Source organism: Salvelinus fontinalis, chromosome 23 (genome assembly GCF_029448725.1).
Source record: "Salvelinus fontinalis isolate EN_2023a chromosome 23, ASM2944872v1, whole genome shotgun sequence".
NCBI classification, from domain to species: domain Eukaryota; kingdom Metazoa; phylum Chordata; class Actinopteri; order Salmoniformes; family Salmonidae; genus Salvelinus; species Salvelinus fontinalis.
In genome coordinates this window covers 11,493,042-11,511,109 of record NC_074687.1, presented here as the reverse complement: position 1 = coordinate 11,511,109, position 18,068 = coordinate 11,493,042, and the positions used below count along the sequence as shown (strand labels likewise).

At 39.8% G+C, this 18,068-nt stretch overlaps 1 protein-coding gene across 2 annotated transcripts; it reads right to left on the bottom strand.

Moving 5' to 3' along the window:
- Positions 1–5,662: 5,662 nt before the first annotated feature.
- On the bottom strand, positions 5,663–12,265 carry LOC129820848 (endothelin receptor type B-like). 2 transcript variants are annotated; one of them, XM_055877882.1, is made up of 8 exons: positions 11,615–12,265; positions 10,980–11,460; positions 10,750–10,862; positions 10,100–10,304; positions 9,760–9,900; positions 8,429–8,562; positions 8,239–8,347; positions 5,663–7,557 (listed from the first exon to the last, which is right to left on the bottom strand). In XM_055877882.1, exons 2-8 carry the CDS (start codon positions 11,409–11,411, stop codon positions 7,423–7,425), a joined length of 1,269 nt encoding a protein of 422 aa, XP_055733857.1. In that variant the 5' UTR covers positions 11,412–11,460; positions 11,615–12,265; the 3' UTR covers positions 5,663–7,422. The 2 variants fall into 2 exon arrangements, with proteins under 2 accessions (XP_055733857.1, XP_055733856.1); XM_055877881.1 differs by having other exon boundaries at positions 10,980–12,265.
- Positions 12,266–18,068: the final 5,803 nt, after the last annotated feature.

The following is an 18,068-nucleotide window of genomic DNA, read 5'->3' as shown; positions in this document are numbered from 1 at the left end:
TCTCTGTTTATTGAATGAGCTTGCATCTACAGTGTCCTTGTTTTACTTAAATGTCTAACCCTGTGTGTAGGTGGAGTGTAAACAGACCATTATAGAGGACTGGAGGATTGTTTTTTCTGTGGGGGACAACAAGAGAGATGTTAAGTCTGGTGAGAGTTTCCATATTACGTCTGATTACAGAGAAAGCCACAATGATAGAGGTGTGTTTTCTTTATTATACAGAGAGTGAGGGTATCACGTTTGAGGTAAGACCCAGATGCAGACAACGTTGAATTAACCACAGTTTATTCATCCAACAGGGGCAGGAAAAAAACAGATAAAGGACAGGCAGGAGTCAATAATCCAGACAGGTGGGGCAAAGGTACCGGATGACAGGCAGGCTCAGGGTCAGTGTAGGCAGAGGTCAGTAATCCAGATACGTGTGGCAAAGGTACCGGATGACAGGCAGGCTCAGGGTCAGTGTAGGCAGAGGTCAGTATTCCAGATATGTGGGGCAAAGGTATAGAACGGCAGGCAGGCTCAGGGTCAGTGTAGGCAGAGGTCAGTATTCCAGATATGTGGGGCCAAGGTATAGAACGGCAGGCAGGCTCAGGGTCAGTGTAGGCAGAGGTCAGTATTCCAGATATGTGGGGCCAAGGTATAGAACGGCAGGCAGGCTCAGGGTCAGTGTAGGCAGAGGTCAGTATTCCAGATACGTGGGGCAAAGGTACCGGACGACAGGCAGGCTCAGGGTCAGGGCAGGTAGAAAAGGTCAAAACCGGGAAAACTAGAGAACAGGAACAATCAAGAGACATGAACAGAGGGAAACCCACTGGTAGGCTTGACGAAACGAAACAAACTGGCAACAGACACAACAGAGAACACAGGTGTAAATACACAGGGGATAATGGGGAAGACGGGTGACACCTGGAGGGGGTGGAGACAATCACAAGACAGGTGAAGCAGATCAGGGTGTGACAGAGGGATTGTATAGACTTGATTTGAGAAAGGTTTACCACCCCTAAGGAAGGACACTTCCTGCTTCCTGTCCCCCTACTGGACTTGTACCTTGTTAGTAAAAAAGACATTAGGAACACCCCCCCCCACCCAATTCTTCACGCAGCTGTGTCAAGTTGGCTGGATGTCCCTTGGGTGGTCGGCCATTCTTGATACACACGGGAAACTGTTGAATGTGAAAAATCCTGCAGCGTTGCAGTTCTTGACACAAACCAGTGCGCCTGGCATCTACTACCATACCCTGTTCAAAGACACTTAATGAATATTTTGTCTTGTCCATTCAACCTCTGAATGGCACACATACACAATCCATGTCTCAATTGTCTCAGGGCTTAAAAATCATTCTTTAACCTGTCTCACTCCCTTCATTTACACTAGTTGAAGTGGCTTTAACAAGTGACATCAATAACGGATCATAGCTTTCTCCTGGATTCACCTGGTCAGTCTGCCATGGTCAGTCTTTGCCAGTCTAATGTTCTGTACACTCAGTGTATATTATACAATGGTGTTGTTTCTCAAGCTTTCCCAATATGTTTGCAGAAACGTTTCCCCTGGTTTTGTACTCGTGTTCTAAATGCACTTTAGCAGAGCAATAGATATCTCAAGGTACAAATCAAGACTTCACATGTCAAACTGTGAAGCTAGAAGGAAGTTCCTCCACACAAATATCAAGAGGCTTTACGACATGAAAGCGCAAGTTGTCCAAAGCGTTGCTGGGAGTACTGACAAAGTTTATGAAGAAGAAAGTGAATGTGTTTTTAATCCTCTGCAGAACGTGCAACAATGAGAGGCTGAGTGCTTAGATATGCCACCCCTGGGGCAGGTGCTATACTTAAGTCTTACAACAGCCTCATTATCGCCTTCCACTCACATCAGGTCCTAGCAGCAGTTTGTCACAGACAGACTCCTCTCTGCCTGCCAGTAGGCATCAGACCAATACTCCTGCAACACTACTGTACATAATTACCATATGGACAGCATTTTGAGCCAGACTGAAGACTAAAACCCCTCCAGGCAGATTCCCTAGATAACAAAATGAATATTTTATCTCATTTCCATCTAATTTGCACCAAATTATTATACAGAAGTGAAATTTGTAATTAATTTATAGAACAGATCAAACACAGGTTCATACTTTGATTTTTTTTTTGGGGGGGGGGCTGTTATTTTGATGCTTTTAATCTCCACTGCTTTCCACAGCATCTCTATATATAATCAAGCACTATTATAAAACATGCTGCAAATGAATAGCTGTCAGCACACATAGAATGCTTGTCTGGGTTGTGAAAGCAGTTCCAGGGAGATGTCCCCTTTACCTGCCACCCAACTGATTAATTAATTTCACACTGTTAATTAAATCCACAGTCTGGGGAGTCTCGGCGCCACCCTGGGAAACCATATCTGGGTCTTGTGTGCACAGATATTACTTAGGGAAGGTCTGAGACAACTGCTCTCTCTGTCTCTCTCAGAAGTTGACACTGACGTCACCGTCTCTGAGGACGAAAGACCATGATGCGTCTCAATGTCATCTGCCAGTCATGGCAACACACTGCAGGGAAACAGGACAGGACCACACCATTTTACTGTGACAGGACAAGGTCCAACAATAATTGACAACAAGAGAAAAGTGGGAATCTGATACAAAATACAAAGTTAACCAATTTATTTTCAAAATAACCCCTAGATGATTATAAAACATTTATAGAAAGAAAAACCCTTTCACACCGTGCATTGTCCAAGTATAACCGGTTATTTTAGATGTCTAAGTATAGCCGGTTATTTTAGATGTCCAAGTATAACCGGTTATTTTAGATGTCTAAGTATAGCCGGTTATTTTAGATGTCAAAGTATAACCGGTTATGTTAGATGTCCAAGTATAGCCGGTTATGTTAGATGTCCAAGTATAGCCGGTTATGTTTAAGTTAGATGTCCAAGTATAGCCGGTTATTTTAGATGTCTAAGTATAACCGGTTATTTTAGATGTCCAAGTATAACCGGTTATTTTAGATGTCCGAGTATAACCGGTTATGTTAGATGTCTAAGTATAGCCGGTTATGTTAGATGTCTAAGTATAGCCGGTTATGTTAGATGTCTAAGTATAGCCGGTTATGTTAGATGTCTAAGTATAGCCGGTTATTTTAGATGTCCTAGTATAGCCGGTTATTTTAGATGTCCAAGTATAGCCGGTTATTTTAGATGTCCAAGTATAGCCGGTTATTGTAGATGTCTAAGTATAACCGGTTATTTTAGATGTCCAAGTATAACCGGTTATTTTAGATGCCCAAGTATAGCCGGTTATTTTAAATGTCCGAGTATAACCGGTTATGTTAGATGTCCAAGTATAGCCGGTTATGTTAGATGTCCAAGTATAGCCGGTTATGTTAGGTGTCCAAGTATAACCGGTTATGTTAGATGTCCAAGTAAAGCCGGTTATGTTAGATGTCCAAGTATAACTGGTTATTTTAGATGTCCACATATAGCCGGTTATTTTAGATGTCTAAGTATAACCGGTTATTTTAGATGTTTAAGTATAGCCGGTTATTTTAGATGTCCTAGTATAGCCGGTTATGTTAGATGTCCTAGCATAGCCGGTTATTTCAGATGTCCACATATAGCCGGTTATTTTAGATGTCCTAGTATAGCCGGTTATTTTAGATGTCCACATATAGCCGGTTATTTTAGATGTCCTAGTATAGCCGGTTATTTTAGATGTCCACATATAGCCGGTTATTTTAGATGTCCTAGTATAGCCGGTTATTTTAGATGTTTAAGTATAGCCGGTTATTTTAGATGTCCTAGTATAGCCGGTTATGTTAGATGTCCTAGCATAGCCGGTTATTTCAGATGTCCACATATAGCCGGTTATTTTAGATGTCCTAGTATAGCCGGTTATTTTAGATGTCCACATATAGCCGGTTATTTTAGATGTCCTAGTATAGCCGGTTATTTTAGATGTCCAAGTATAGCCGGTTATTTTAGATGTCCACATATAGCCGGTTATTTTAGATGTCTAAGTATAACTGGTTATTTTAGATGTCTAAGTATAACTGGTTATTTTAGATGTCCACATATAGCCGGTTATTTTAGATGTCCAAGTATAGCCGGTTATTTTAGATGTCTAAGTATAACAGGTTATTTTAGATGTCCGAGTATAACCGGTTATTTAGATGCCCAAGTATAACCGGTTATTTTAGATGTCTAAGTATAACCGGTTATTTTAGATGTCCGAGTATAACCGGTTATTTTAGATGCCCAAGTATAACCGGTTATTCTAGATGTCCGAGTATAACCGGTTATTTTAGATGCCCGAGTATAACCGGTTATTTTAGATGTCTAAGTATAACAGGTTATTTTAGATGTCCGAGTATAACAGGTTATTTTAGATGTCCGAGTATAACCGGTTATTTTAGATGTCCAAGTATAACCGGTTATTTTAGATGCCCAAGTATAGCCGGTTATTTTAAATGTCCGAGTATAACCGGTTATTTTAAATGTCCGAGTATAACCGGTTATGTTAGATGTCCAAGTATAGCCGGTTATGTTAGATGTCCAAGTATAGCCGGTTATGTTAGTTGTCCAAGTATAACCGGTTATTTTAGATGTCTAAGTATAACAGGTTATTTTAGATGTCCGAGTATAACCGGTTATTTTAGATGTCCAAGTATAACCGGTTATTTTAGATGCCCAAGTATAGCCGGTTATTTTAAATGTCCGAGTATAACCGGTTATGTTAGATGTCCAAGTATAGCCGGTTATGTTAGATGTCCAAGTATAGCCGGTTATGTTAGATGTCCAAGTATAGCCGGTTATGTTAGATGCCCAAGTATAACCGGTTATTTTAGATGCCCAAGTATAGCCGGTTATTTTAAATGTCCGAGTATAACCGGTTATGTTAGATGTCCAAGTATAGCCGGTTATGTTAGATGTCCAAGTATAACCGGTTATGTTAGATGTCCAAGTATAGCCGGTTATGTTAGATGTCCAAGTATAGCCGGTTATGTTAGATGTCCAAGTATAGCCGGTTATGTTAGATGTCCAAGTATAGCCGGTTATGTTAGATGTCTAAGTATAACTGGTTATTTTAGATGTCCACATATAGCCGGTTATTTTAGATGTCTAAGTATAACTGGTTATTTTAGATGTCTAAGTATAACTGGTTATTTTAGATGTCCACATATAGCCGGTTATTTTAGATGTCTAAGTATAGCCGGTTATTTTAGATGTCCACGTATAGCCGGTTATTTTAGATGTCCAAGTATAGCCGGTTATGTTAGATGTCTAAGTATAACCGGTTATTTTAGATGCCCAAGTATAGCCGGTTATTTTAGATGTCTAAGTATAGCCGGTTATTTTAGATGTCCACATATAGACGGTTATTTTAGATGTTATGTGTGATATTCAAATCAGATCAGTTGCTATTCCAGATCGTCTCTGAGATCAAAACAACATTCATTGGTTCTGTTGAAAAGGAGTTTTCCATGACTCCGGTGTCTGGGCACCCGCATCACCATGTGTGCCAGGCTGGCAAAGCGCTACAGCAGCTCCAACGTGACAACAGAAGATGAAGTGCAGGAGTCTAACACAGCAGATATCAAAGCAGTGTGGGTTGGAAGGTACGCTCCCCCCCCCCCCCCCCCCCCCCTCTTCCCTTTATTCACTACTAGGAACACACAATATGTTAATCATGAATGTAATGCATAGATTGAATAGGATGTTCAAATGAGCCTGTAATTGCATAATGATGATATCATTTAGGAGATTATGAATAAGACTTTTCATACTGATGTTTGGTGAGAATTGATCTGTTTTCTATTTCAACGGGGATTTTGTTAGTCCCTGTGTTGAGATTGATTCAGTTCAGTCTGTCAGTGGTGGATATGTTGAAAATGGGCAGAGACGAGAGACAAAGGAGGAAACTATGTTGTGTTCTGACACTTATGAAGAAGGATAAAAAGGTGATAACAACGTAATGTATAAATAGGAATGTGTTTGACGTTTACGTTCATTAAAAGATCTAAAGAACAAAAAACAAGAAACTGTATGGGACCATAAGAGTGACTTCTAGCAATATCTTACATAAATCAAATTTGTTAGCCGTTATTTGATTCATGGATGCTGTTTAATATGTCTGGGTATAAATCATCATATCTCCAAAAAACATAAAGGAAAATGCAATTAATTGACATCCTTATAAATAATTCCCATACTGTACATACAGTCAGGTAGTTACAGTACAGAAACTATCGTACGGAGCATTATTATATTCCATTAAAATGATCTGGCCCTGACAACGAATTACTATATTTTCATAACAGGTTGAAAGTCAGCTTCCCTCTCTAGAAGGCTTCCCTCTCTAGAAGGCTTCCCTCTCTACGCTACGAGGTGGAATATAATTCCTACCTAAAATAGTTCACTAGATTGATAAGATATTGGATGGAAGAAATACTTCCTATCTGTGCTTGCCTTGTCCTGTGACAGGACCCATCAGGTGCTCAACTCTTCCCTCACCCCTCCTTCTGACCCCATTCTGTCATCTCCGTTTCCTTATTTTCCACTCGCAGGTCTTTTATAAAGTGTCTCCATTCATTACACATCTAACAATGCGTTACAAATAGGCCACCATCAATCAGTCATTCAGCAGTGAAGGCAGAATCCACTGGTGTCTTGGATGCGATAGGTTTAGGAACTAAAGGAGCAACATGTGAGGGGACGGCTTTCTCTCAGAGAGACGGAAATATACATTTGTGTCCTAATAATTTGTCATGCCCTCTCTGACACAGTTTTGATATTGAATAGGAGAACTAATTTGGTTATAAGCTTTTTTTAAATTCTCATTAAATTTCTTTAAAAAAAAACAAGCAGTATTTCTATGTAATTGGGTAATCTCTTTACAGGTGGTAAGAGCGTGTAATGCTGGATATGTGTCAAGACTAAGTGCCTAGAGGCAAAGTTTTCCAGGTAAACATGTTACGGGCCAGGGCATATAAACTTACAGTGTGTATGATATAGGTGAAACATGACGTACGTAGTTGGGAGTGATTCAAGGCCCGAGGGAACAGAGTCAGAACTGTCTGACTCTCTTTGTCTGAGTGTGTCATATCATAAGCAGATGTTCTACTGATAACAAGCTCACAACAGACAATGCCACAGGATTTGTTACTAAGCAACTCTATAACACTAATGACGGTACATTACATTGTCTATTGAGTCAGAGTCTACAGAACCAATAAAGACATTGAGGCAGAGCCTAAGACTATAGGTCATGTATAGACCCTCACACTGAAATTACATTAATTAAAAATGAGTTAATTATTACAGGGAAACATCCATAGACACACTACAACTGAGCATTTATTATTATATTTTTTTTATATCTGTGCATATATCATAGTAATATATTGTTTACACAGTCAAGTGTCATCTTACTCAAGTGGAGGTGGGCTTATTAGCTCTAATGTTGCTTTGCTTAGAGGCCTGGTCCTGCTTCTTTGACTTCAAGATAGACGGCACCTCTTCAAGCATCAATACTTCAGGATGTATGCACCAACCACATAGGCGTTTCTAAAGGGACAGACAAAAAGACAATGAGTTAGAGAAGTCCAAAGGACAATAAATCATTTTCAAATACAGTCAAAAACACAAAACGATCAATGAATATGTTGCGGACAGGCGTAACATAGTTGGCCAGAGATGTTGGTTCTGGGCTGCCAAGATTGCTATAAATATGCTCAGATATCCACGTTTAACTTTGAATTCTAGCACTGTAAATGCTCTTAGATTAAAATGCAAACTAGCAGCACTGTGAATGCCCTTAGATTAAACCTTAGCTATGAGTGTTGCTGATTCAGCTATGACCTGTCTGGTGTCTAGTTCAGCTCTGGTCACTGTTTTCAAAGGACTGCGTTCTTTACCCACCTCAAGTCAAGTCATTGAGTTTACAATTGGCTCATTCATCCCCCTCCTCTCCCCTGTAACTATTCCCCAGGTCGTTGCTGCAAATGAGAACGTGTTCTCAGTCAACTTACCTGGTAAAATAACGGTAAAATAAAAAAAATAAAAAATAAATAAAAAATTGCCCTCACAAGTTTAACTGTTAAAAGTCAACGAGTCAGAAATGACTTGAACATATAGTCCATAAAGCACGTTGTGTCACATCGTCAGACTTCATCCTTTACCTACCTCGGTCTCGTGTGTGTCAGAACTGATATAACAAACAATGAGGAAGATTATATTAAATCTTACCTTGAAACATGTTTTGAATCGTTTGCTGACCATGTACAGAGCGATGGGGTTGATGCAGGAGTTCAGCGATGCCATATTAATGCCAATATAGTCCAGGACAAGAAAAACACTGAAAAGGATGAGAGGATCAGGTCAGTAACACATACCACAATTGAAAACAGCAGTGACAGTTTAATGTATCCTTTCTTACCTCAGTAGCTGACACCTTTTAGAATCCTTCTCGTCATAAATGGTGAGTTTTAAGATTCTGCTCAGGTACAGTGGTAACCAACAGAGAGCAAACACAAACACTAAGCAAAACACCGTCTTGGCCACTTCTCGTCTCTGGGTGAAAACAGATAAGGAGATTTATCTTAGACATTTTATTGACATCATAAAAAAATAACGACATTACAGCGCTAGCACTACAATGTCTATACTGCACCATGGGACTCCATGTCCGGTCCAGGAAAGATACTGGGATGTGCAGGCTTTTATTCCACCCCAGCACTAACACATTTGTTTAAAATAATCAACATATCATCGTCTTCGGGCTGGAGCATGATTAGTTGAACCAGCTGTGTTACTGCTGGTCTCGACCATGATTAGTTGAATCAGCTGTGTTACTACTGGTCTGGACCATGATTAGTTGAATCAGCTGTGTTACTGCTGGTCTGGACCATGATTAGTTGAATCAGCTGTGTTACTACTGGTCTGGACCATGATTAGTTGAACCAGCGTGTGTTACTGCTGGTCTGGACCATGATTAGTTGAATCAGCTGTGTTACTACTGGTCTGAACCATGATTAGTTGAATCAGCGTGTCTTACTGCTGGTCTGGACCATGATTAGTTGAACCAGCGTGTGTTACTGCTGGTCTGGACCATGATTAGTTGAACCAGCGTGTGTTACTGCTGGTCTGGACCATGATTAGTTGAATCAGCTGTGTTACTACTGGTCTGAACCATGATTAGTTGAATCAGCGTGTCTTACTGCTGCTCTGGACCATGATTAGTTGAATCAGCTGTGTTACTGCTGGTCTGGACCATGATTAGTTGAATCAGCGTGTTTTACTGCTGGTCTGGACCATGATTAGTTGAATCAGCGTGTTTTACTACTGGTCTGGACCATGATTAGTTGAATCAGTGTGTTTTACTGCTGGTCTGGACCATGATTAGTTGAATCAGTGTGTTTTACTGCTGGTCTGGACCATGATTAGTTGAATCAGTGTGTTTTACTGCTGGTCTGGACCACGATTAGTTGAATCAGCTGTGTTACTGCTGGTCTGGACCATGATTAGTTGAATCAGTGTGTTTTACTGCTGGTCTGGACCATGATTAGTTGAATCAGTGTGTTTTACTACTGGTCTGGACCATGATTAGTTGAATCAGTGTGTTTTACTGCTGGTCTGGACCATGATTAGTTGAACCAGCTGTGTTACTGCTGGTCTGGACCATGATTAGTGGAACCAGCGTGTTTTACTACTGGTCTGGAGCAAAAGGCTGTACATCTAATACCTCTCTAGTACCAGAGCTGTAATCACCTGTACGATGTAGTTCCCCAGGGTATTCTCATTCTTCCTCAACATTTTCCGGGCCATTAGGGTGTAGAAGAAAGCCGTGCAAGCCAGCGGCGTGCAGAAGTAGAAACCGAAGAGCCACCAGTCTTTTGCTGATTTATAAAACTTATGGAAAAATATAGTGTTTAGTATTGTGGTTTTCGGGTTTTTCTACCTACTGGAATGTGATGATAAGCACACCTCACTAGCTGCATTATATAATCAATCTGTCATTTTCATTTATTATCTAAAGAAAACCAAATGAAAACACATTATTGACCTTTTATTTTTCTATATTACTGCATGTTCTCAGGACTGACATTACCTGCATGAACTGATTGGTCTGTATGGGGTGAAGCAGACATACTGTCAGATGCTGTCCTTTATACTCCATCGTTATGATATCAAAGCCGACAACTTCAGGCACAGCCAGGAATGTTGATATCACCCATATCAAAGTTATTTCCACTACTGTCCAGGTTGAAACCCCAATGCCTTTGATTCGATTCCAGGATGCAACAGCTTGATACCTAGAAAATTAACAAGGAAATTATGTGGCTAGGGAGCGTTTTGTTCATAACAATAAAACAAAAATCATATTACAATGAAAGGGAATTTCAGGGCCTACTTCAAATAAATATATTTGTTGAAATGTAGACATCGGCCAACTCTAACCATGTTACTCTTCATATAACCTTTTGTATTCTATTCTCTGGTTTTGCCTTGTAAAATCTAAGTAATACAGTCATGTCCAACTATCTTGAAACAGAAATGTGAACTGAAGGTGTAATCCTCTCACCTGTCATACCTCTCACCTGTCATACCTCTCACCTGTCATATCTCTCACCTGTCATACCTCTCACCTGTCATATCTCTCACCTGTCATACCTCTCACCTGTCATACCTCTCTCCTGTCATACCTCTCACCTGTCATACCTCTCACCTGTCATATCTCTCACCTGTCATACCTCTCACCTGTCAATGCTCAAGGCACATAAACTCAACACTGTGATTCCAACAGAGGTTTTCTGGATGAAAGGGATTAGTTTACAGAGCGCCAAACCAAACGGCCAGTCCTGAGCCATGAGCTGCAACAACAACATGTCAATATTATATTACAAATCAATGTGTACTCAATAATACAAAACCCGATTTGATAGATCAGGATAGACAGATCACTGCACCCCACACTGCTAATAACTCACCCTGTAAGCATTGACTGGAATATCTATCACAATATGGAGCAGGTCTCCCAAAGCAAGGTTGGCAATGAGAATGTTAGGTCCACTTCTCATACATTTGTTTTCATATATGATTCTCAAGAGTGTTGAATTTCCAACTAGTCCAACGATGAATACAAGAACAGACACCACAGTACTGATGTATTTGAAAGTGTCTCTGATTCCAGTCGACACTAAGCACATGGGATGGGGTCGGGTGTTTCGTCCTGCTGTTTTGAACAAGGGAACAGAACCATTGGATTTGTGGTCCTCTGTAAGCTCTACAGCATCCGAAGAGGCAGTTGCAAAGAGTTCAATAGTAGGAGCTGCTTGTGGATTCTGATCATTGGTCGCTGCACTGATTAAAACCATTCCATTGGTAAGCAGCAGAGACAGAACAAGAGTTACAATTTCCATCGTAGATGATTTGCTCAAAAGGCCCTGCAATTTATCCCCGGGAAGTAGTCTGCAAATGAGAATGGAAATCATTACTGGACACATTACAGCCTGGAGTGATACCAAAAAATGAATCAATGTGGTGTAAAGTCTATTGATTACAACAAGAAGCATTGATGATTGTCTGTGAAATTATAGATAACATTGAAAAAATGTCAGATTACCTACTGTACACGCCAATCGATCCAGCATCAAATTTTTCCTCCACAATGCAGTGGCAATTGTAGTCTACACATGCAGTCTGTGGCTTAGCTAAGGCAGATTAAGGTTTTTATAGACCGAGATTTTATTGGCATGGTTAGTCATCAATCTGTCACCACATTACTGCTCTTGGTGCATCATTCTGGATGACAGGGTTTCACTGAAGTCTTGTACTCAGCAGATGACTCTATACAAGTTACAGCTCTGTTCTAAATCCAATGGTTGTCTTACCATTGTACATACAAATACAAAAAACAGCAATGATTAAAAGGACTTTTAGGGACACACTGACCCAGTAGTTATATTTGTGACAAATGCGAATCCTATTATGATCTTTGACATTGAAACAAGTCTCTATCTTGAGAGGATAGGGACTTATATAATTATGAATTTGAATACTAGACATGATATGGACCTGAACCTTCTTATGATAGGATAAAAGTCGGCCATTACGTTCAGGGAGTTGCCAACCATGGTTTGCCAGTGCTGTGATAAGACATTGTGTAAAATAATTTATTAGGAGAATTTATCTGCACTGTCTTTTATCTAGCTAGCCAGCCTGTTTTAGACGGATGATTCCATTAATTGTTCAAATTAACTGCCAACATTCCATTCAAATAAGGCAGTCAATCCACAGCCATGCACTACAACATTTTTGACATTTATGGTCTTTTTACATATATTTTAGAGGCTATATATTCAGAAAATTGGCATTTATAAATATATAACAATATTTTGAGTTGACAATAATGCTATTACACAATTTCTGAATATCACACTCCTTACTTTCATTTTCCTGCATAAGTAGAATCGGGATTATGCCTCTACTGACATTTTCACCCCATTCTGGAACTTTTAGGGTTTATGACATAGCCCCTCTAATAATTGAACAGGATGTCTATGCTTAGACCTAAAGGGCATCACTGAGTTCTACATTTCATATGATGTAATAATAAAATGCACACGAAGTTGTTGCCATGTATTTGATCAAAAATCCATATATCTCATTGACATCATGACATAGGAAAAACAATAACACGTCATTCAATTGATGCCTCGAAAGTTTATACATGATTTCACTAGTATTTGTCATTGAACAGGCGCTATTTATTTTCATGTGGGTGCCACTTACCCCATAAAACCCTGTCACTGTGAGTGGGGTGCCGCCGACAGATGCTGGTGTTGCGCAATAATTCAAGATTCTGGACAACACGACTGACCTTACTGCCCCTCGGTTCTTAGCGGAAAACGTGCAACAACCAGTGGGCCAGTTGACCTGTGACAATCAGAAAGACCCCGTTGCAAATCTTGTGACGGACAGGTATCCAAGTGTATCTGACAACATTGAAATTTGCCCACGTATGGCGTCGGATGACATTTGGAAAGTCTGTGAATTGGGTGAGTAGTCTAGCTCACTGATGAGATAGTGAACATGCTATCTTCTCGTTGTATTGTAACATTCAGAAGCAGATAGCCTACTTAACGTTTCCTTCGCTGTGCAATGCTAGGTGAGAAAACAATAAAGAGCCATGCCAGGACTACTTTGAGCACAGATGAAAAAGTTCTAATGTAAGACATTTTGTATTATTTCAGGTTCAATGAGAGATTTTTAGAGAGATATGTAGCCAATATGCTGGTAGGGTTTAGCCCAGGTAGCCTGTTGGAGGACAGTGGAACTGGACACAAGTGATTTAAACCAACCACGCTTCAGCCATTCGCCTTCATTAAGTTCATATGCTGATGATAAAAATGAAGGAGGATTTTAAATATTATTTTAAAGTGGTCCAGGTACAATCGGCATGCAAAAAACAAAACATGATGTGATTGGCAAATGAGTTGCACACACAATATATTGGTCAGAATTTGTACCAATCTCATCATGTTTTTTTGGTATTCCCGTTGTGATTGATCCCTGAACCCATAGAGGGCATTTTGAAATGTATAAAATCCTCCTTCATTTTATTTTCTTAATCAGTGAAGTAGGCCAAATCCTGGCCCTGATGAAGGGTGGAAATGAGTTCATTTTACTTTGAGCAATGAAGCAATTTGTATACACCTCCACTGCCCTCCGAGAGTTCCTCAGTTTCTTCTTCACTTCAGTTTGCTCCTCAATTCATGCACCTTTGGAGAGCGAGGTAGCAGCGTTGCTACCTTCCCCCAGTAGCCTAAGTATTCACATCATTGTCATACAATTATTAACAACTATTGCATTTCATAACAAAATTGGCATGCACTTGAAACTATTTTGACCATGGTCTGAACATGCTTGAAGAGCAGGCCCTCTTTGTCCCTACACCATCCAGCACGCTGCCAAGGAGTGATTCTACCACAGCAGAGTTCATAGAGGTCCACGTGCTGGATGGCAGTTCCATCACCATAGTCAGCGCCAGCACCCAGACAGACTGGGAGTGGGTGGAGCAGGCACTCACAGACAGCTGTCAAGGTAGTCAGAATGTCCGATGGGTTTTGGGTTCGAATGCGTCACACCTTTCTGCTGCCCTCCTCCTCTGACGACTCAAACATCTGTCAGCACCTTCCTACAGTTATTTTCTCTCTCGTAGTTCAAAGTGAAGTGGAGAGGTTTGAGCCAAAAGCCTCATCACAGACAGTCCCCCAGAGTATAGTTATTGGGCCAGATTCAGAGGTTAAGGTAGGCTAATGTATGTAGCCTATGGTATATGATTAGTTAATAGAAAACAGTTTAATTACAGTAGGCTATTCAATCAACCAATTTACTACCAATCCAACAAACTGAAAATAGATCACAACAAACTGAAGAATTTATATGGTATAATGGTATAACAGTATAAGTTTTGTGTCCTCTGTGGAAGAATGAAGAGACAGATATGGAGAAGGAAAATGAGTTGTATGGTATACCTAATGTGGGGCCACCTTCCATGTTGGCCTACAAACCAGAGTCAAAACAACCGCCTGTTCATTTTGAAAAGGTAAGCAACCTCAAGCACTTTGGATGAGAAATGATACAATCACTACAAAGTTAAAGTGTTGACTGTCAGCTTTAATTTGAGAGTATTTTCATCCATATCAGATGAACTGTTATTTGTATTAAAGTAGTAAAAGTATTTGGTCCCATATTTCTCGCACGCATTGACTTACGATAAGGGCTGTGTTTTGTCTAAGCTTACCCTGGCGTGACGTTTTGTACACCAAAATGACACAATACATAATTTACCGTTCATTTCTATTGCGCACAAAAATAATCTGAAACACAACCAAAACTAACAGCAAATGCATCTGACAAATTTGTGGAGTCACAACAAGCTTGATTTAGTCATTAAGTGCAATGAATATGGGACAAAATACCTCACTTTTTACTACTTTAAAACACATACAAGTTAATTTTTGTCTATACTTTTGATCCCCTATATATACACAAAGTGCTGTAATTTCTAAACGGTTCCCCCGATATGAATGAAAATTCCCTCAAATTAAAGCTGACATTCTGCACTTTAACCTCATAGTCATTGTATACTTTTTTGTTGTTGTATCATCCAGTGCTGGTGTACAGAGCCAAAACGACAACAAATGAGTGTCACTCTCCCAACACTTTTGGAACTGTATTTTTTCTATTCCCACAGTGCTACTTGTTTTCATGATGACATATTTCATGTTACATACATAAAATAGTACTGCACATGCATACACTACCGGTCAAAAGTTTTAGAACACCTACTCATTCAAGGGTTTTCTTTTCTTTTACCTATTTTCTACATTGTAGAATAATAGTGAAGACATCAAAACTACGAAATAACACATATGGAATAATGTAGTAACCAAAAAAGTGTTAAATCAAAATATATTTTATAGCCACCCTTTGCCTTGATGACAGCTTTGCACACTCTTGATATTCTCTCAACCAGCTTCATGAGGTAGTCACCTGGAATGCATTTCAATATACAGGTGTGCCTTCTTAAAAGTTAATTTGTGGAATTTCTTTCCTTCTTAATGCGTTTGAGCCAATCGCTTGTGTTGTGACAAGGTAGGGGGGTAAACAGAAGAGAACCCTATTTGGTAGAAGACCAAGTCCATATTATGGCAAGAACAGCTCAAATAAGCAAAGAGAAACAACAGTCTATCATTACTTTAAGACATGAAGGTCTGTCAATACGGAAAATGTCAAGAACTTTGAAAATTTCATCAAGCGCTATGCTGAAAATGGCTCTCATGAGGATCGCCACAGGAATGGAAGACCCAGACGTACCTCTGCTGCAGAGGATACATTCGTTAGAGTTACCAGCCTCAGAAATTGCAGCCCAAATAAATGCTTCAGAGTTCAAGTAACAGACACATCTCAACATCAACTGTTCAGAGGAGACTGTGTGAATCAGGCCTTCATGGTTGATTTGCTGCAAAGAAACCACTACTAAAGGACACCAATAATAAGAAGAAACTTGCTTGGGCCAAGAAACACGAGCAATGGACATTTGACCGGTGAAAATGTGTCCTTTGTTCTGGGGTCCAAATTGGAGATTTTTGGTTCCAACCACCGTGTCTTTGTGAGAAGCTGTGTGGGTGAACGGATGATCTCCGTATGTGAGGTTCCTACCGTAAAGCATGGAGGAGGAGGTGTTATGGCGTGGGGGTGCTTTGCTGGTGACACTGTCAGTGATTTATTTAGAGTTCAAGGCATACTTAACCAGCATGGCTACCACAGAATTCTGCAGCGATACACCATCCCATCTGGTTTGGGCTTACTCACACTATCATTTGTTTTTCAACAGGACAATGACCCAATACACCTCCAAGCTATGTAAGGGCTATTTGACCAAGAAGGATAGTTATGGAGTGCTGCATCAGATGCCCTGGCCTCCACAATCACCCGACCTCAATCCAATTGAGAGGTTTTGGGATGAGTTGGACCACAGAGTGAAGGAAAAGCAGCCAACAAGTGCTCAGCATATGTGGGAACTCCTTCAAGACTGTTGGAAAAGCATTCCAGATGTTTTTATATTTTAATTTCACCTTTATTTAATCAGGTAGGACAGTTGAACAAGTTCTCATTTACAACTGCGACCTGGCCAAGATAAAGCAAAGCAGTGCGACACAAACAACAACACAGAGTTACACATGGAATAAACAAACGTACAGTCAATAACACAATATAAAAGTCTATATACCGTGTATGCAAATGAGGTACGATTAGGGAGGTAAGGCAATAAATAGGCCGTAGTGGCGAAGTATTTACAATTTTGCAATTAAACACTGGAGTGATAGATGTGCAAGTAGAGATACTGGGATGCAAATGAGCAAAAAAACAAAAACAATATGGGGATGATGTAGTTGGATACGCTATTTACAGATGGGCTGAGAGAATGCCAAGAGTGTGCAAAGCTGTCATCAAGGCAAAGAGTGTCTACTTTGAAGGATCTTAAATATAAAATATATTTTGATTTGTTTAATACTTTTTTGGTTACTACATGATTCCATATGTGTTATTTCATAGTTTTGATGTCTTCACTATTATTCTACAATGTAGAAATTAGTAAAAAAATTAAGAAAAACCCTTGAATGAGTAGGTGTGTCCAAACTTCTGACTGGTACTGAACATGCATACACAATATAGTACTGTACATACATTCTATAGTACTGTACATGCGTACTATAGTACTGTACATGCATACATAATATAGTACTGTACATGCATAATATAGTACTTTACATATATACTATGGTACTGTACATGCATAATATAGTACTGTACATGCATAATATAGTACTGTACATGCATACTATAGTAATATAGTACTGTACATACACTTAGGTTGGAGTCATTAAAACTTGTTTTTCAACCACTCCACAAATGTCTTGTTAACAAACTATAGTTTTGGCAAGTCGGTTAGTCTACTTTGTGCATGACACAAGTAATTTTTCCAACAATTGTTTACAGACAGATTATTTCACTTATAATTCACTGTATCACAATTCCAGTGGGTCAAAAGTTTACATACACTAAGTTGACTGTGCCTTGGAAAACTCCAAGAAAACTCCCGAAAATTATGTCATGGCTTTAGAAGCTTCTTATAGGCTAATTGACATAATTTGAGTCAATTGGAGGTGTACATGTGGATGTATTTCAAGGCCTACCTTCAAACTCAGTGCCTCTTTGCTTGACATCATGGGAAAATCAAAAGAAATCAGCCAAGACCTCAGAAAAAAATTGTAGACCTCCACAAGTCTGGTTCATTCATGCAATTTCCAAACGCCTGACGGTACCACGTTCATCTGTACAAACAATAGTACGCAAGTATAAACACCATGGGACCACGCAGTCGTCGTACCGCTCAGGAAGGAGACGCGTTCTGTTTCCTAGAAATTAATATACTTTGGTCCGAAAAGTGCAAATCAATCCCAGAACAACAGCAAAGGACCTTGTGGAGATGCTGGAGGAAACAGGTA